The following is an 18,812-nucleotide window of genomic DNA, read 5'->3' on the forward strand; positions in this document are numbered from 1 at the left end:
GCGGATGGCTGTACCCTGCTGGACGGGCGGCTTAAGAAGTGATTTTTTGGGGGTATTTGGGGCAAAACGCCCCCTCCTGGGGGCAAGACATCAGGGATTTTCTGAGGCACCGCAGCTCGTGTTAAGGCCGCGGTGGCTGAGCCTGGCGTCCCGGCACACTGCCTGCGCCCGCGCTCCCCTTGCCTGGGCCGGAGAGCTGGCAGCACTCGGGTAGCGGGGAGGAAACACAAAAAGGGCTTTTTAATCAAAATCCTTGGGGTTGGTTTTCTTGTTTTTTGTTTTTTTTCCAAAGAAACCACGTTACCGTGCAGCAGGGAAGCCCCGGCTCCTGCCGCCTCCTGCAAGAAACCACGGCCGAGGCTTCCCGCAGCGAGGAGCCGGCGCCGATGATCCCTGCCTGGGTCGCCTCCCGCCGGCTGCACCGTGGCCATGCCGTGGCCGTGCCGTGGCCGCGCCACCGGACAGGGATGCTGCTGGCCGCATCCCCGGCGTGGGGCCACCGCAGCGGCGAGGCTGCGCCCCAGTCCAGCCTCGAGGCCCTCTGCTCAGTGCAGCCAAGGACCGGGGGCACGATTGCTTCCCAATTTCCAGGGAAATCACCTGTTTGATTCCTCCCCCCACCCCCCTCTTTTTTTTTTTTCTTTTTTTTTCTTTTTTTAAATAATCCCCGAGGGCACACGGCCGCGGGAGCCCTAGTCCCGGGGGGGGGGGGGGGGGGGGATGAGCACCGGCCCCGCAGCGGGGCAAGGAGAGCACCGGGACATGGGAGACGCCGGCGGTGCCGGGACTGGGCTCAGCTCCCCGCTCCGCTCCCTCGCCAAGGAGGGTCCCTTGGGAGCGGGGGCCGCTGCCCGCTAGCCGCATCCCGCTGTGCAGCCCCCCCCCCCCGGCGCAGCCCCTCTGTGCCCCCTCGGGCCCTAATAAACGCGCGCAGGTAAAAGCGGTGGGTAATGGATGGGGCAGGGCTGAGCCAGCCGGGGCGGCGGGACGGGGGCCGGGGCGGCGCTCAGAGCTGCTCCCGCATCCTCCGCCGGCCGCCGGGGCTCCGCTGGGCCGGCGCTCGCCAGCCGGAGGAGAAGTCCGTCACCTCGGGGGGGGCCCGGCGCTGCTCGTTGGCGCCCATCTCGCGCCGGATCTCGTCCAGCGCCTCGGCCGGCGCCGTCAGCAGGCGCTGGAAGAAGCTCTCCTGCGTCACCGGCCGCTCCTGGCACGTGAAGGTCACGGCCGTGCCCACGCCGGACTTCATCTCCCGCGAGAAGCCGTCCGAGGTGCCGTCGAAGCAGCGGCCGATGGCGATCTCCTTGGCCAGCCGCGGGTTCTGGTCCGTGACCGTGTAGATGCCGTAGTTGTGCCCCAGCGGGTCGACGGGCGCCAGCATGGTGAAGGCGGCCGTGTTGTTGTTCTCCGCCACCGGCGGGTGACGGAGCAGGTACTCGCGGAGGAGGCTGTTGACGGCCGTGCGGCGGCAGCTGCCCTGGGGGATGATGGAGACCAAGGTGCGGTCCACGAGGCTCTGGTCGAAGAGCATCCCGCTGCACTTGAACTCCACGCAGGCGCCCGAGCTGCTCTCCAGCAGCAGGTCCCGCACGCTGCGGGTGTCGCGCAAGCCGTAGAGCTGCCCGCGGGTGAGCGGGTGGCTGCCGCCCACGTTGCGGGACCGCACCATGTACTCCTGCGGCCCCTCGATCTGCACCTTGATGAAGCACGCCCTGAACTCCTGCGGGTTGGGCCACCACGACAGGTAGTCACCCGTCCAGGACGTCAGGTCACTCTCCTTGAAGGGCACCACGTTGTACTCGTACTTGTCCACCTCCACGCGGTAGAAGCGGAAGTGGTTGGCGCTGGCCGGCGCCTCCTCGCACTCCTTGAGGCTGCGGTAGGGGTAGATGGGCCCATTGGTCTCGTCGATGTTGTTGGGGTCGGGCTTGGCCACGTTGATCTGGAAGGCCGTCTTCTTGAAGTCAGGGTCGTCATGGTCCAGCCGGCGGTAGCCCAGCTTGTTCAAGTAGGGCCGGGACACCCCCACGGCATTGGGGTTGAGCACGGGGCTGGAGGCCACGGCCTCCAGCTCCTCTCCGCCCAGCGTGGCGGTGAGATACGCCGAGTAGGCGTCGGGGCGCTCGCCGTCGCAGAAGGCGGGCAGGCAGGCGCCGTTGGGCCCCGTGACGATGCTGTCGAAGCGGCCCCAGGCCCGGGGGTTGGTGGGGTAGCCGGGCTGGGGCTCCAGGTTGATGAGGCTGATGACCACCCCTTCCAGCTGCTCGTGGGGGTTGAACTTCTCGTTGCTGTAAGCCCTGACCTTGACGAAGCAGCGGCGGTTCTCCGGCACGTCCAGGTTGAAGAGACGCCTCTCCCGGATCTCCATGTTCCCGATGAGGAAGGTCCTGTCCTCCCTCTTTCCCCTCTTCTCCTTGGCCTGGCGGAAGACGCCTTCCTCCTCCCATAAGCCGGTCTCAGGGTTCAAGGACCACAGCTTCATCTTCTGCAAGTGCTCCGGCATCCTGATCTGCCCTGCATCCATCCGCACCTCCACCGGCCCCGTCTGCAGCGCCTCGTTGGACTCCCCTTCCCGAAAGTCCACTGCAAACATGCCGTAGGTCCGCAGGGGGACAATTTCCCCCTCCGCGTTGGCGAAACTGAGGTCACTGGAGGCAGCGCCAGCTGTTGCAATGTCCCTTGGGTCCAGGAAGGTGACACTGGCTTTGACAGTGCCCTTGAAGACCTCCCCGGAGGAGCGGAGGAAAGTGCCGGCGGGAATGACGAGTTCTCCAACGGGCTCCTGGCCTCTCACCTCCCCCAGAGGGATGGTGTTGGTCTGACTGGCATCCAAGTCCACCGGCTCCTTCTTCCTCATCATCTTGATGTCCTGGTAGACGGCACCGCCCCGGCTGTTGAAGGGCAGGACTTTGACGGCGTCCACGAACCTCTGCTGCCGGTCCACGAAACGGGCCACCAACCGCTGGGTGTCCGGCGGCACCTCGATGGTGAAGGAGCCCTTGTAGCCGGTGAAGCCGATCTTCTTCTTGCCCAGGAAGATCTGGCCGAAGCGCAGGGGCTCCCCGGTGTCGGCTGCCGTCACGCGTCCTCGCACCAGGATGCGGGGCTGGGTGCAGGGCCCGCAGCCGCACTTGGCCACCACCTTGATGGGCAGGAGGTAGCCGGAGCACTGGATCTCCCGCGCCTCCATGCGCCGGACCCCGCAGCAGCGCCGGGCGCCCTCCCCGCACTGCGCCTCGTCGGCCGGGCTGCCGGCGCACCGCGTCGGGGGGCAGCGGCCCACGTCGTAGTACTGGGAGCCCACCGCGTCCCGGCGGCACTCGCTGGGCAGCTTGATGAGGTTCGGCTCAGGCTTGGACTTGCAGCTCTGCTGCCCCGGGGCTGGGGGTGATGGTGGGGGACGGGGGAGAGAGGCGGCGTTAGGAGGAAGCCTCCCCATCGCGTGCAGCGCCGTGCACCCAGCGGCCACCCAACCCGCCGCCGCTGCTCACCCATCCCTCTCCCCAAAGCAAGGTGCAACGACCCCCCCCCCCCCCAAAGCCGCCCACCCACCGCCGTGCAAAGCCCCCAGGTCGCGCCGGCCCCGCTCACCCAGCACGGTGAGGCGCGCCGGGGCGGATTGGATGGCGCCCGCCTCGGTGCTGGCCTTGCAGTGGTAGGTGCCGGCCTGCGCCGGCGTCAGTCCCCGCAGCGCCAGGCGGCTGCCGTATTTGTAGACCTTCCTGTCCAGCAGCGTCCCGTTGTGGTACCTGCGGGGACGGGGTGCCGGGGCTCAGCGGGGCGCTGCGCCGGGGGACCCCCCCCCGGCACCCTCCTCCCTCCGCCCCAAATCCCCGGGAAGACCCCGGCACCGAGCCCGCGCTCACCAGTAGTACTTGGTGGGCACGGGGGTGCCGGAGGCTTTGCAGCAGAAGGTTGCCCGCTGCCCGGCCAGGCGGACCTTCGCCTCGGGGTGCGTCACCATGTAGGGCTTCTCTGCAGGGGAGGAAGGCAGCGGAGGTGCGGCGAGCGGCGGCAGCCCCCCGCCGCCCCTTCGTGCACGCACCGGCGAAGGCGGCCCGGCTCACCCCGGCTCCCACCGCCCCCCCCCGCGAGCCCCCCGGCCCCGCGCCGCCGCTCTCACCCAGCCGCTGCAGCACCAGGCGCACCACCGACAGCCCGGAGCCGTTGGAGACGACGGGCGCCAGCGCCGGGGCGAACTTCTCCAGGTGGGCGCTGACGTTGGCCGCGGCACCGGGGCACAGCCCGGCCACGCGGAAGCGGCCCCGCGCGTCGCTCCGGGCCAGCAGCGCCGGCGGGCGGCCCTCGAGGAAGACCCGGGCTCCGGGCAGCGCCGCTCCGGTGGCGGAGACCACGGTGCCCTGCAGCGTGTGCTCCGGGCAGGCTGGAGAGGGCAGAGCGGTGAGACGCCGGGAGGGCGACGCGGGGTGGGGGGGGACGCGTGCATCCCCGGGGTGCAGCGGGTACCTGGGCAGGGCGAGGGGGGACACTTCTGCACCTCGGCGGCGCGGCCCACGCAGGGCGACGTCTTGGCGTTCTTGCAGCTGCGGCGGCGGAGGCGCTTGGCGGCGCGGCCGCAGCTGCGGGAGCAGGGACCCCAGGCGCCCCACTCGGCCCACGCGGCCTCTGCGGGCAGAGGCACCGGGTGGGCGTCAGGGGCTGCACTGCGCGCCCGAGCCCCCGGCACCCCCCGAGCCCAGCCGGCATGCAGGGATGCTCCGCGGGGCCGCCGCCGTGCCGGGGCCGGCTCCCCAGCGCAGCCCCTGCCCAGCTCTTTTCCCGAGCGCAGCCTCTGCTATTGCACCTCCGCCGGCGCGTCCGGCTCTCCCGGAACGGGCCGGCTGTGGCAGGGGGATGCCCGGGGCCAGCGCGTACCTGGGCAGGGGCCGGCGCTGCATTCCCGCCGCTCCACGGCTTTGCCCTTGCACTTGAGCTCCTTGAGCGCGGCGGCGAGGTGCGCGCTGACGCAGCGGCGCCGGCGGGTCTGGGTGCCGCTGCGGCCGCAGGCGCTCCGCGAGCAGGGGCTCCAGGAGGACCAGTGCGACCAGTAGATGTGCTCTGGGGAGGGCAGGGGCGGTCGCTGGCGGGGAGGTTCCTGGCTCGCGGGCACCCAGGTGGCCCCCAGCGCTTCCCACCGCTCCCCCAGCGCCGTGCACCCGGGGGCTGTTCACTGCGGAGGGGGAGATCCCGGGAGACCACGGCACACGCAGCACACGGCCGGGATGGCAACGGGGCTGGGGGTCAGCGTGGCACCAGGGAGGTGGCTTTGGAGCCTCCGAGGTGCCCGCGGCGCCGGCAGGGCTGGATTCGGGAGGCGGCGGGGCCAGGCACTCACCCAGGGGGCAGAGGAAGCGGATGTGGTAGTTGGAGCAGGTCTTGCCCTGCGGCTGCTCCTTGTTGACGCAGCGGAAGCCCTTTTTGGGGCTGAAGTGCACGATCTCGCCCACCTCCTCCGGCAGCTCCCACTCGGTGGTGCGGGCCTGGATGGCCACGGGCCGCTGGCACACGCGCCCGCGGTAGTAGAAGCGGATGGCCTCCAGGCTCTCGTAGTCCCCGTCCCCGCCGGGGTGGTCGATGTTGAACCAGGACGTCCACTCGGCACCTCCACCTGGGACGGAGCGAGCCGTGGGCGCCGGAGCGCGGCTGCCGCCCCGAACCGCGAGGCTGGGACAGCTCAAGGCTGCAAGGACCCGGCCGCATCCCGAGCCCGGGCTCCGCTCCACGCGGCTGCGGGTCCCCAGCGTCCGGCCTGCTGTGCCGTGGCGGCCGTACCTGCCGTGGCCAGGTCGAGGTCGGCTACGTCGGGGGCCGCTTTCCAGGGCTTGTCCAGGGCGCCGCTCTTGGCCGGCTCCGAGTCATTCTCCAGGGAGTCTGGCGGGGAAGCGGAGGGCGAGAGCATCTGCCACCGGCTCCCGCGGGGTGAAGGGACCGTCGGCACCCGGCCGCTGCCTGGCTGAGCCGCAGAAACTGGCGCCGTGCTGCAAATAGCCGGTGCCATCGCCGGCCCCGCCGCGGGGAGCCCACGGGACGGGGAACCCGCTCCTGCCCCGGGGCTCCCACGGGCATCGTCATCCGGGCGAGGGAGTGTGGCCGGCTCGCGGCAGGATTTACGGGCTCGCGGGGCCAGGCCGGTCGAGGGGAGCAGAGGACGGCAAGCCTCTGCGGAGCAGCGGGGACGAGACCAAGCGGCAGCAGACACCTGTGCTGCAAAGCCAGTGCCAGCGCCACGTTTGCAGGCTGCGCGCCTGGAAAACGCCTCCTGCGAGCGCACGGACACCCGCCGGGAAAGGGCAAAGAAACCCCGCTCGGCACGGGAGCAGAGTCAAGGGGCCCCGGCTCCGCCGAGCTGCTGTCGGAGCTTGGGTGACCCCGGGCTCACACCGACCCCCAGCTTCCGAGCCAGGAAGCAGCAGGAAATTGGGCTGTAAAATCACCGCCCCGGGGGACGGACGGGGCCAGGACCGCGAGACGCGGTGGGGGGCTCCCTGCGCGCCCCGGCCGGCCGGCGGCTCCTCCTGCTCCCGCCGGGGCGGCTGCTCTGGAGGATGCCAGGACCATCGGCCGGACCGAGCTGCTGGGGGGAGGCGAGCACGCGGGACGCAGCTGCCCGAGGTCCCACCTCCGCCGCTGCGGCCACGGGGAGAAAGCCGGCGTTTTCCCAGAGGAGCCCCATCTGCCTGCCCCCGGCGCGGGCGCTCTGCGGCACTGCGAGATTTGCCGGCGACAGGGGTTTCAGCCACATGGAGAGCGCACACGGCAGGGGCACAGAGCGGGAGTGTCCCCTTGGGAAAACAGCAGCGCCAGGATGCACCACGCAGGCACCGCTGGGGCTGCTCGCGTGCAAAGCCGCCGCTGCCAGCGGCCGTCCTGGAGCGGGGCTGGGAACCTGCCGGCCCCGGGGCGGCAGCAGGAAGGATCCACTTGCTCTCACCATCCCGCGCCGGAGCATCATGGCACTTGTCCCGGGGGGGGCAGCCCTAGTCCCGGATCGGAGCCGGGGGGCGGCCAGGCAGCCCTGCGCATCCCAAACGCATCCTCCGAAAAGCACCTTGCGGAGGGAAAGGGCAGGACGGGCTCCGGCTGCCGTCGCGGTGCCGGTGAACATCTGGCGAGCGCCTGCCCCCGCGTCTGCGGAGCGGCCGGGGAGCGGGGCCGGAGGGGGAGGAATTTCCCTGGCGAGAGGCGAGGCGGGATCCCAGAGCCGTCGCCGAGCCTCGTAAATCAGCCTTACCTCGCGCGGCGGCACCGTGGAAGGCGGCGAGCGCCAGCAGGGCCAGCGTCCGCGGGAGCATGCCTGCCGTCGGGGCGGGCGCCGGCTGCGTGCGCGACTGCGAGCCCGCCGGCACCGCACGGCTATATAGGAGGCCTTTCCCGCTCGCGCCAGGAGACGGCAGAAATCGGATCCTGGCACGCGGGGCTCGGCCGGGGCTGGCGCCGCGTCAAGAGGGAAGAGGGAAGGAGCCCTCCCCGGCGAGCCCGGCCGCGCGCTGCCGCTCGCCGCTCCAGCCCGGGAAACTTGAGGGTTTGTTTTGCAAAGCTGCTAAAATTGGATGCGCTGGGGAATGCGGCTGGGAGGGAAGGGAAAAAGCCCTTCCTCTGAGCTCATGCGGTCGAGGCCGGCAGCGCCGGGCCAGCGGGGCCGGGGTGCCAGCGCTGCCCTGGCACCGGGTGCTTTGGGGCAAGGCCGGGCTGGCGGACACCTCGCGGGGCCGGTGGGCGCCCGGGCCGTGACCTGGGCCACGTGTGCGTGCCGGAACCCGCTGCCGAGCCCTGGAGGGGGGAGCTGAGGCCGTGCAGGGCTCATTGCACCCATGGGCTGGCCGACCCCCCCCCCCCCCGGGGGCTTTCCCTGCTTGCACGAGGCGCTGCCATATGTGACGGCGAGGGGAGGGATGGGGCAGGGGGCACCCGGGATCGCCCCAAACCGGGGCTGTGCGGGAGGGATGGGGGCAGGTGCCCCCCCTCTGTGCTGGGACGGCCCCGGGGCTCAGGGGAGCCAATTGCTGGGACACCAGGGAAATCAACCCCCGGGGGGGGCCGGGCGGAGGGCAGCCCCTTTCCCGCGGCCCCGTGCCGCCCTGGCGTGGCAGCACCCCATTCCCCAAACTCCCCCAAAGCCCCCCAAACCCCGGCTCCCCGCAGCGCGCCCAGCAACTCGGGGCTGGGGCAGCAGGGGGACCAGGCTGCAAAGGGGGGGGTCCGACCCCGCTCCCACCCCGCGGAGCCCCGCGGAGCCGCGCGCCCGGACAGAGACGGAGCCGGGGACGGCAGCGGCGCTTTATTGCCGGCGGGGCCCCCCCAGGGCCACCACGCACTCGGTGCCAGGGTACTCGGGCGCGTTGAGCTCGAACTTCTTCTGCACGTCGTAGGGCACGAAGCGGCCGGCCACGAAGTGCTGCCGGCCCCGGAAGCGGCGAGCGCAGCGCTTGGGCGCCGTCAGCGACACCAGCACGTCGGGGCTGATCCCGCCGCTGCCGCCGGCCTCCGCATCCCAGCCTGTCACGCAAGAGAGACACACGGGGGGGGGGGTCAGGGGGGGCCGCAGAGCTGGCCGAGCCCAAATCCCACCTCCGCAGCCCCCCGGCCCCCCGCGGCGCTTTTCCGGGTGGGAATCCTCTGGCAGCGCTGCCGAGGGCTCCTGTTTGCTCTTCCCGGCGGGACGCGTGGACGGGGCGGGCGGGGGGGGGGGAGGAAGGTGATGGCAATTCCAGGCCTGGCCACCAGACACCCGGGTGTTTTCAAATTACATCATGTCTCATTTCGGGGAGTTTGTTATTTATTGTAGATGCCCTGAATGCATCCTCAGAGCGCTGCGGCCGGGCTGGGGGGGGGGGATCCCGGGGCCGCATCCTGCCCGGGGGGGGGGGACGGGACGGGGGGGTGCACACGCGCGTGTGCGCGGTGCCGGACCTGAGGGCACGTCCAGGCTGACGATGGGGATGCGGACGTGCGCCAGGGTGGCGAGGATGGCGGCGTAGGGCTCCGCCGGCTCCGCGTCGGCCCCCAGCACGGCGTCGACGACGGCGTTGTAGGCGGCGTTGATGAGCTGCACCTGCGCGGGGAGCGGGGCGCTGAGCGGCGGCGCGGGGGCCCCCGCCGCACCCCGCGCCCCCGCCGACGTGGCTGCTATTAAATCAGTAGCGACCGGGTGCAATTATGCAGCAAATCCTGCAAAAAGAAAGAAAAAAACCCAAAACCCCGCGCGGAGGCGAGGCGAGGGGAGGGGAGGGAGGGGGGGGGGCAGAGCCGGCGGGTTTGCAGGCCTCTCCGGTGGCCTCGGGGCAGAGCCCGGCGCGCAGGGAGGTTCGCGGGCGCCGGAGCCGCCAGCGCAGTGATTTGAGGTCACATTCCTCCGAGGGAGGCCAAGGTTTCCAACAACAACAGAGCCGGTGGCTCAGGGAGGCAGGGCCGGGCGAGCGCAGCCGCCGGCAGGATTGCATGGCATCCCCGGGCTCCCGGCAGAGCCTGGAAAATAAGAAAGAAACAAAAAAAAACCCCAAAACGCGCCATAACCCGCCCGGCGGGGCGGCGGCGGCGCGGCCCCGGCTCACCTCGGTGGGCAGGTAGGAGAGGAAGGGGATGTCCATCTTCTCGCACTGCGTCGTGAAGTCCCGGTACAGGGGCTCCAGGGAGCGTTTGGGGTAGAAGATGGTCGGCTCGTACCCCTGCGCGGCAGAAAGCGGGCACAGGCCGTTGGAGCCACCGCCTGCCCCGGGAGGAGGAGGAGGAGGAGGGGGGGGGGGGATGGAGGAAGATACCTACGAAGGTGCGCAGGTGCCGGGCGCACACCAGCCCGACGGCCCCGATCTGCGCCGCGCCGCACACCACCAGCACCGTGGGCTGCTTCCGCGGGAGCGACGGCAGCGGGAAGGCCTGCGGCGAGAGCGGAGAGCGTCCGGTGCACATCACCGGCCCACCAGGCCCCCAGCCCGCGGGGACGCTCGGGGGGGACCCGCGGTGGCCGGGGACGGTGCCCCCGTGGCACCGCTCTGTTCGCCCATGGATGGATTTTTCCCGGCTCCATCCAAGTGCCGCGAGACGCACGTGGTGCCGGCCGTGTGCCGCCTCCAGCGTGCACGGGACAAAACCTCCTTGCAGCTCCCGGGAACGTCCCGGGCAGGGATGGGGGAGCCCGGGGAAGGGAGGACGCCGGGAAACCCTGCCTGACGCCCGAGCCGGGGCGCGTGGATGCTTTCCCTGCTCAGTGCCTGGGGCCCCCGCGGGAGGAGGATGCTCGCCCTGCTCCCCCGGCCGGGGCCCCCCAAGGAGCGCGGAGGGGGAGAGGCCGGCGGCCACAGGATCTGCAGAGGCTCCAACACCCAAATATTTCTCCGCCTCAGGCAAACCCTGTGTCCTTGAGAAGGGGAGGGCACAAAGCAGCCCAGACGCCTCGAATGGAAAAGCTGAGCCAGGCCGGAGCGGCACGGCACGGCGCGGCGCGGCGCTCGCCGGCCCCCCCGGAGCACAAAGCTGTCCTTGATGCATGCGTCTGCTCGCGGCCCTGCTGCCTCCTCCTCCTCCTCTTCCTCGCGGCCGGTAGGAGCCTTTGGGGCTCCGGGCAGCAAGAGCAGGGCTGGGAGCCCCCAGGCACCCTCCTCCCGGCACGGACACCACCCCAGGACACAGCAGCCCCCCTTTGAGGGCAGAGCCTTGGACCCCAGCTGCGCCCAGGAGCAGCCGGGGAAATAACCAAAGGTGCCCGAGGAGCACGAAACCCGGCAAGGAGAGGAACAGGCCTGGGGAAAGGCTGGTGCGGCCCCAGCGTCGCCCTCCCGGCGCCTGGCTGAAAGGGGCTCGGGTGTCCCGGCCGGCTCCCAGCCCCGCGCGTCGCTGCGTGTTCATCCCGGGCAGGGGGGACCCGGACCAAAGCCACGCGGGGGGGTGGGGGGGGGGAGAGGAGGGTCCCCATCGCCGGGGCTGCCCGCACCTTGCTGACGGCCACGGCGCAGGCGTGCCCGCGGATCTCGATCAGCTGCTGCCGCCCGAACCGGTAATCCTCCAGCAGCTCCTTCTCGATGGCCTCTGCCTCCGCTTTGCTGCCGGGCAGGAGCAGGCAGTGAGGACGGGGACGTCGCCCCGGCCCCGCGGTGGCCCACGGCGCCGGGGAGCCCCGGCCGCGACGCCCGCACCCACCGTTGGTGCAGCCGGCGCGGGACGCCCGGGGCTGGCAGGTTCGGGGCCGGGCAAGCACGCGGCTAGCAGATTCGGGACGTGCGTGGCCAGAGGATTTGGGGTGGACGTGGCTGGCAGACGGGGGGTTCGCGGCACGCACGGCCGGCGAGTTCGGGGCTGGGGCCGGCGGCCGCCGCGGGGTCGCGGCCGCGTTTCGTGCGAGGCACGGCGCTGGCGGGAGAGCCGAGCTCGGAGGGATCGGGGCGTTATGTAAAGCTGAACAATGCTACGGTTGTTCATCCGCTGCCGCGTCCAGAAGTTGGCAGGGACGGGGAGCTTCGGAATTGGACAATAATTGCTCACATCTGTTGGCTCACCTGCGCCGCGGATGGGAACAACATGTGCCGTTCCCAACGCGCCGCCACTTGGTTTGTTATTGGAGGGACGGTGGAATCTAGCCCCGGGAGAAGCCGCAGTGCCGGGCTCCCCGGAGAAGGCCCCGAGGCGAGGAGCCCCCGGCCCGCAGGGATGAGATGCTAAAGCCAACCCACACGGGTGTCTGGGGAGGGCACCCCGCGGCCCCCCCCCATAGATCCTATAGACCCCCCATCCCCAGGCTGTCCTGCCAGACCCTATGGCCCCCCCTCCATTCCCTGGCCAGCCTGGCAGACCCTATAGATGCCCCATTCCCTCGCTGTCCTGGCAGACCCTGTAGACTCCCCCATCCCCAGGCTGTCCTGGCAGATCCTATAGATCCCCCATTGCCTGGCTGTCCTGGCAGACCCTATAGACCCTATAGACCCCCCCTCCCCTGGCTGTCCTGGCAGATCCTATAGATTCCCCCATTGCCTGGCAGATCCTATAGACCCTATAGACCCCCCCTCCCCGGCTGTCCTGGCAGACCCCCCCAGACCAGCCACGTCCCGTCCCATCCTGTCCCTGTTCCCAATCCTTTGGTGCCCTCTAGTGAGTCCCAGCCCGGCCCCACAGTGGGGACCTGTGGGCAAAGGGGGGGCCAAGGGGGCAAAGGCAGCCGGGGGGGGGGGTGAACTGCCGCCCCCGCGCCCCGGCCACGCTCCCGACGGAGCCAAGGAGCAAACATCGCCCTGTCCCCGTCCTGTCCTGGGAACGCTGCTGGAAGTAACGCGGTGGACACAGGCCCCGGCGAGGGAGGCGAGGGGCCCTCGGGGAGGCCCCGGAGCCCGGCGGGATTTTCCCTCCTGCCCATCGGCAGCGGCAGAGCCCCGAAGGCGGCTGCTCCTGGCCCCGCTGTCCCCCACCGCAGCTGTGTTGTTGTCGCCAAACAAAAGGCACGTTTCAGCGCTGACAAAAATTACCTACTTCTGATCCAAGGGAAACCATTTCCCTTAATTGCTGCTGGCAAGGAAAACCTTGCGGGGGAGGTCCCTGGCCCTGGCTTGGCCCCGGCGTCCCCGCACCATCGCCGGAGGGGGATGTCACGGGGCTCCCACGGAAGAGCATCCCCAAGCTGTGCGGGGCTGCAGTTCACTGCTGCCTCAAAGTTCGCTACGGGGCCAAAGGGAGACGGCGGGACAGCAGCGCTGCTCCGTCCCCCGCGCAGGGGTAAATGCCCGGGGCTCAGCGCAGCTCCCCGTCCAGCCCAGCGCAGCCCAGTTTGGCCTATCCCAGCCCACTTCCAGGAGGCACCGGCCGGCGCTGGCCGAGGCCGCCGGGACTCGCCGGCCGCCTGCCGAGCGGTCTGAGCCGAGGCCTCGCAGGGGAGCAGGGAGGGGAGGAGTGAAGGGCCAAGGGGCTCCAGAGCATCTCTCCGGCCTGCGCCGGTCCCGGGATTCAGGCGCTTCCTCAGCTCACGGCCAGAGCTCCGGCCGTCCCGGCGCAACTCCCCCCCCGGGCTCAGCCCAGCTGCAGGTGCCTCCCCAACCCGGCCTGGGTGCGAGGAGGGGGGGGGCCGGGGGTGCCCAGCCGGGAGCACCCAGACACCCCCTCCCTGGCGCCCGGGACCGCTCCGCTCCCCGCGATGGGGGGCCTCCAACGGGAGACATCCCTGTCGCAGCCATGGAGACCCGGGATGCAGTTGCCCTGGCAACGGCGGCTACCCGGGTACCAGCCCCCTCTGCCCCCGCAATGCCGGGGTGCAGCACCGGGGGGGGGCTGGCCACGGGGGGGGCAGGTGACCCTGGGGACACACGGGGGCGTTTGGGGGGGGGTCGGGGAACACCATGGCCCTGCCCAGAGCGGGCATCGCTGGGGGCTGGAGCCAGGCCTGACGGGGTGCCGGACTAGCCAGGGGTGCTGCCCCCCACCTGGGAGCCCCCCAGCACCCTCCCGTGCGGCCCCCCGGCATCGGGCCCCCCCTCGGCATCCCGCTGGGACCAGCCGGCCCTGCCGCAGGGCCCGGCAGGCAGGGACCAGGGTGAGCTGGGGGGGGGGGGGGGGACAGGGGGGCACCAGCTGGGGGGTCCAGGCTGTGCCAGGGCTCAAAACTGCCCCGGCATCCCGGGAAGCTCCTGCCTGCGCAGCCCCTGCGCTGCCGGGGAGGAGGCTCAGCACCCCCGGGACGGAGGGCTCAGCACCGCCGGGGCAGGCTCGGGGGCGGCCGCGGTGCGGGCGCACGGTGATGGGCGCGGGGCAGCAGCCCCCTTGCGCCGCTCCCCGTGCTCCCAGTTTCCCCCCCCAACCCCCCTCCGCGGTTGCCAGCGCCCCCGGGGACCGGGCCGGACTCACCTGAGGTAGCGGAGCGGCTCCCGGCCGGGGCCGGACGCGGAGCTCATGGTCGCACCGGGGCTCCGGCACCGGCGGAGCCAGCGCCCGGCGGGAGCAGCAGCGGCAGCGGCGGCGGCGCGGTCCCGGCGCTGCGCGGTGCCGCCCGGGGGCGGCGGCTCCGGCTGCCCCCGCCCCCGGCCCCCCCCAGCCCCGCTCCCCGCTCCGAGGACAGGGCGAGCGGCGGGGCCAGCCCGACCCCCCCCCTGCCCCGGGGGCTGCAGGCTCGGGCGTTTGGGAAGCTCCTTCCCTCTTCCCCGTGCCGAGCGCTGGGGAACCACGAACCCCCCGTTTAAACCCCCCCGTTTCTAACCCCCCTTTTCTCCCTTTTGAAGCTTCTCCCGCAGCACCAGTGACCGCAGCAGGGCCGAGAGGCTCTGTCCCGGGGCCGGCTGCAGAGTCCTCGGCTTCCCCCGACCGCCGGGCCGTCCCGCTCCCCGAACCAGGCTGCGACGCCAAGGGACGAGGCCCCACGGGTGGCTCGAGCAGCAGCAGGGCAGGGAGCGCCGAGCTCCTGCGCAGTCCCCCAAGAGCGCTGGGGCACTTTCAGCAGATGGAGCTCGGCCCAGCTCAGCTCGCAGCGAGGACCCCAGCAAAGCGACCACCTGCCCCTCACGGAGCCCTGGAGAAGGAGGGACCGGCCCCAAGGTCCTCCACGGCAGAGCACCTAGTCCTGCTCCGCACCGGGACCTCTCCCTGCCCCGGGCACGTGTTTGGGACGGCACAAACAGGGACAAGAGCAGCCAGTGCCCCTCGAGAGCAGTGAGGCTCTCCCGGGGGATACGGAGAGCTGTTCAGGAATACACGAGACGTCTCGTATTGGTGCGGTTTTAATAGCAGACGCTCAAACACATGGTCAACAATGAACGCATCTGACAGACAACACCCCCCACGCGGCGTCTGGAGAAACCGAAACCCAGGAAGAGCCCGGGCTCCGCCGCGCTTCAGACGTAATACTGCAAGCCGAACTTCTCGTTGTCCAGCTCGCTGGTTGGCCGCAGGTAGTAGAGCTCATCTAACGTCGGCGGGACCCAGCGGTCGGTGTGGAACACGGACTCCCCAACCTGCAGGGCGAGAGGTGGTGAAGGCGCCGCACCAGCGCGAGCGCTCGGCCTTCGCCGGGGAGAGCCCGCGCTCCGGCCGCACACGGGCGAGCGGCTGTGCCCGCCCGCGAGCTCCAGGAATAGCTGCCTCCGGGCAAGTTAACTTCCCCGTTAGGTCTAAGCTGATGCTGTCAAATACGAGACTGTCCCGAGACTCCTCCTGAGCAGCCTGTCCCAGCCTGCACCAGATGCTCCCAAGGGAACCCCCACAGGTGTCCAAAGGACTGAGCAGGGCACAGGGCCACGACAGGAGCCCCCACACTCGCGTGCTGCACCCCAGAAGCCTCAATTTTTTCTGCAGGCCGTTGAGACCCCCAGTCCCCCGCTAGGAGCGGCGGAAGCGCCATCTCCCCACACCCCATGCTAGCACAGCTCAGCTCCACCATTGCTCTTGTTACCACCTGATAAACCTGGCAGGGCACCCGGGTCCTGGGAGATTCCTCCAAGCGCAGATGATCTGAGCTCGCAGAGGAAACACAAGACAGACCAAAACCCATCCGAGAGGCCAGTTCTCCCCCCCCCACCCCCCAGCAAGAGATGCCGTTTTGGGGAACACCTGGGGCGGATCCCAGCACTCCCTCGTTCACTGCCCTTTTGCTGCCTGCTCCAGCTGCTTTCTCGGGGCATCTGCAAGTTACAAACCTGCCACCCAGGAACATCCTTCATGATTTTAGCTTCCTCGTCCAGGTTCTGCCGTAGCAGGCGCAGGGTTCTGTAACAGAGGAAAAGGCTGTCCCCAATCGCAAGGCCACGAGCAGGGCCACAGCATGTTGCGCAGAGAGTTAAACCTCAACCAGGCATCAGCCTCGAGATCTCTTTTCCAGACACTACGCGACAGTCCCAGGCTGAGTACGAAGCCAGCGCTGCTTTCCACCTAGTGACAGGCAGCAAGACCAGCGCTGGGAGCCGGTTAGCAACCCAGCTCGCTCTCCAGGGGAAACACTCGGCTTCGCACAGTGGCAAACGCAGACCTGCGGGGACAAACAGCCCACCTGAGGGCACAGAGACCCGGGGAAGGGCTCGGGACTCCTCCCGCACCCTCCTCGCCCGCTCCGGCAGGCGGAGCGCAGCCCTCCAGGCTGGGAGCAGCCCGCAAAGAGAGCCCCGGCCCAGCTCGCGCTCTGACCGCGGGGAGACCCCGGCAGCCCCGCGCAAGGGACGGGGCACGAACCCCACCAGCGCCCCGGGGACGGCAGGGCAGGGCTGAGCCCGGGGCACCCGCCGCCATCGCCCCCCTGCCAGCCCCCCCCCGGCACCTGCGGTCCGACTCCGCCTGCAGCAGCGGCATCAGGGCGATCCGCGCCTCCAGGTCCTCGATGAGCAGCCGCCTGCAGCGGGACAGTGCGGGGTCAGAGCCGCCCCCTCCGCGCGGCGGGGGGGGGGGGACGACAGAGCACCCCGGGGAGGGCCGAGGGGTCCCAGGGAGGGGGCAGAAGGGGGGGAAGCGGGGAGAGGAACCGAGCAGGGCCCCGGGGGCGGAGAGGAGCCGGGGCGGGGGGGGCGGGGGCCTCGGGGGGGGGTGCAGGGCCCCGGGGGGGGTCCCGAGCCACCTGCGCTCCCGGTTCCACTTGATGACGGTGTAGTAGCCCAGCAGGAGGCTGCCGATGCCCAGCGCGAAGAGGCTGTAACCTGCGGAGAGCGGCGGCTGCAGCGGCGGCACCGGGGGGGGCCTCGGCGTCCGAGCCCCCCTCCCCATCCAAACCCCGCGGGACCCGGCTCCCGACCCCCCCCCCCCAGCCCCGCGGGACCCGGCTCCCCCGCGCCCGGGGCCCCCTCAGCCGCCGGCCCCGCACCTGAGAGGCCGCGGCGCGGCAGGTGCCGCTTGTAGTCGATGGGCCCGTACCCGCCGGGCGGCGGCATGTCCTGCTTCACCTTCGGCGCCGCCATCTTGGCGCCTCCCCCCTCCCTCCCCAGCGCGCGCGCCGCGCTGCGTCACATCCGCCGGCGCGCTCACAAGGACGCGCTCAGCGTGGCCACGTGACCGCTCCCGCGCCGCTCTTAAAGCGGCGACGCCGGCGGGAGGGAGGAGGTGGGCCCCATCCTGATGACGTCATTAAAGCAGTTTCCCGCTCCGCATTGATCTTATTTTCCCCGCCGTTTCCCCCCCCCGAGCCCCGCTAAGCCGTTGAGCGCTGCGGATCGAGGTCACTCCCGCCTCAGCGCTAAGCGGGGTCCGCAGTCCGCAGTCCCTCGGACGGAGGCGCGTTTGCACCTGCCCGGGGCGAAGGCAGCAGCGAGACCCGGCCCCGCCGGCAGCGGCTCCCCGCTTTCCCAAAATGCCTCCGATTTGCCCCAAAGCAAAATGGGCAAAAGTTGTCCCGCGAGGCGGCTGCGGGCTCCGCGCTCCCCTCCGCTTGCAAAAAGCCGCGACGGCATCGTCGCCGCCACCGCGGGGAGGCGCCGCCGGGCGGGGGGGGGAAGGGGGGGAAGCACAGGCGTCACCTCCACGTCCGAGCCCTTTCGGGGGGCCCGTGGTTCTGCTCCCGGCGCGAGCCGCAAACCCGCATCGGCAGCCGCTTCTCGGCCCCTTGCACGACGACGTCGGGGGGAAATAAAACGCTCCGTCGCAGCACCGAGCTGGGCCCCGCACAACTGGCCCGGTTCAGCAGGGAGCCAGGGAGCCCCCTCCTCGTCTCCCGCTGCGGGCTCGGGTTTAATCGCGGCCGCACATCGGACACCAAAAATAACCGAGGGCAAAGGACGGGGAGAAGCGCGGCTGCACGGGATGCACGGGATGCATGGGATGCACGGGATGCATGGAATGCGCGGGATGCGCGGGATGCGCGGGATGCACGGGCTGCGCGGAATGCACGGGATGCGCGGGATGCACGGGATGCACGGGCTGCGCGGAATGCACGGGATGCGCGGGATGCGCGGGGATGAGCGGGATGCGCGGCTGGGGCCCCAGATCCAGCCGGGACCCGGCGCCTCGGCGGGATCCGCTCCCTCCCGCCAGGCACCAAAGCTCGTCCCTGTCCCCGCTCCCCGCCACGACCCCGCTGCAAAGCCGAGCCGGAGGAGGAGGACGCGGAGCAGCGGCCTCCGCCGCCGCAGCAGCCCCCGCGGGCCGGCCGCGTTCCCACGGCGCCGGTGCTTCCCGGCGCTCCCTGTGTGGTCCCTTCCCGGCTTCCCGGGAGGCTGAACATCGCCTCGCGCCGCGGCTCTGATGTTGCTGCCTTTGAGGCAGCTCCAGGAGGCGGCCGGCCCTGCCCCGGGGCTGCTGCCCTGCCCCGGCTCGGCGCCGACAGGGATCTCCGGGCCCCCCCGCCCGCCCGCCCTCCCCGCGCGGGCTCGGCGAGGGAGGAGATGCAAAGCAAGCGCCCGCTCGCGATTAAGCTCACGGAGCAAAACGAGCTAAGAAAAACGAAGGTGCGGAGCGGATGAGACGACGGAGCGGGGACGTGGCGTCGCCGGGCAATCGCGCGCGGGGACGGGGATTGCTCTTGCACATGGGCCGGAGGGGGCTCGGGCCGGCCAAACCGCAAACCGTGGCGAGAGCTGGTGCTCTGCGCCCGCCCGGCAGGAAGGGTTTCCAAGTTCAGAGTCTTTAACACCCACCCGGAGATTTTTCTACTGAAAAATTACCCTGGCAAAAGCTGGCAGGACCATCCCCTCGCACGCATCCGGGGAGGGACGGCTGTTCAGGTTTTCTGCACAGGGTTTTCGGAGGGGTCGACGCTCGCAGGTAGGAGGATGAACAACCTCCCAAGAGCAGGCGGGAGGGGAGGGGAAAAATAGAAAGGAGAGATCAGTCAACTCATTTAAAATGAGAAAAAAATAAAAAAACCCTTCCTTTATCAAACCGAAGTGCCCAGCTGCCTGCAGAAAGCAAGGTTTCTGTGTTTCTGTAGTATCAGC

General features: G+C 70.7%; 3 protein-coding genes across 3 annotated transcripts; all 3 read right to left on the reverse strand.

Annotated features, from left to right (window-relative positions):
• Nucleotides 1–1,006: 1,006 nt before the first annotated feature.
• CILP2 (cartilage intermediate layer protein 2) lies at nucleotides 1,007–7,289 on the reverse strand. The gene is made up of 9 exons (XM_067313067.1): nucleotides 7,229–7,289; nucleotides 5,770–5,868; nucleotides 5,333–5,605; nucleotides 4,873–5,055; nucleotides 4,465–4,623; nucleotides 4,121–4,381; nucleotides 3,864–3,972; nucleotides 3,589–3,746; nucleotides 1,007–3,378 (listed from the first exon to the last, which is right to left on the reverse strand). The coding sequence occupies exons 1-9, from the start codon at nucleotides 7,287–7,289 to the stop codon at nucleotides 1,007–1,009; spliced, it is 3,675 nt and encodes a 1,224-aa protein (XP_067169168.1).
• Nucleotides 7,290–8,255: 966 nt separating this feature from the next.
• Nucleotides 8,256–13,907, reverse strand: YJEFN3 (YjeF N-terminal domain containing 3). The gene is made up of 6 exons (XM_067312790.1): nucleotides 13,816–13,907; nucleotides 10,925–11,033; nucleotides 9,760–9,870; nucleotides 9,549–9,662; nucleotides 8,908–9,049; nucleotides 8,256–8,493 (listed from the first exon to the last, which is right to left on the reverse strand). The coding sequence occupies exons 1-6, from the start codon at nucleotides 13,860–13,862 to the stop codon at nucleotides 8,276–8,278; spliced, it is 741 nt and encodes a 246-aa protein (XP_067168891.1). The 5' UTR covers nucleotides 13,863–13,907; the 3' UTR covers nucleotides 8,256–8,275.
• A 758-nt stretch (nucleotides 13,908–14,665) lies between these two features.
• Nucleotides 14,666–16,879, reverse strand: NDUFA13 (NADH:ubiquinone oxidoreductase subunit A13). Its single transcript, XM_067312679.1, has 5 exons — nucleotides 16,748–16,879; nucleotides 16,505–16,583; nucleotides 16,211–16,282; nucleotides 15,597–15,666; nucleotides 14,666–14,915 (listed from the first exon to the last, which is right to left on the reverse strand). Exons 1-5 carry the CDS (start codon nucleotides 16,839–16,841, stop codon nucleotides 14,796–14,798), a joined length of 435 nt encoding a protein of 144 aa, XP_067168780.1. The 5' UTR covers nucleotides 16,842–16,879; the 3' UTR covers nucleotides 14,666–14,795.
• Between the last annotated feature and the right edge of the window lie 1,933 nt (nucleotides 16,880–18,812).

This window comes from Apteryx mantelli, chromosome 30 (assembly GCF_036417845.1).
Source record: "Apteryx mantelli isolate bAptMan1 chromosome 30, bAptMan1.hap1, whole genome shotgun sequence".
Lineage (NCBI taxonomy): Eukaryota > Metazoa > Chordata > Aves > Apterygiformes > Apterygidae > Apteryx > Apteryx mantelli.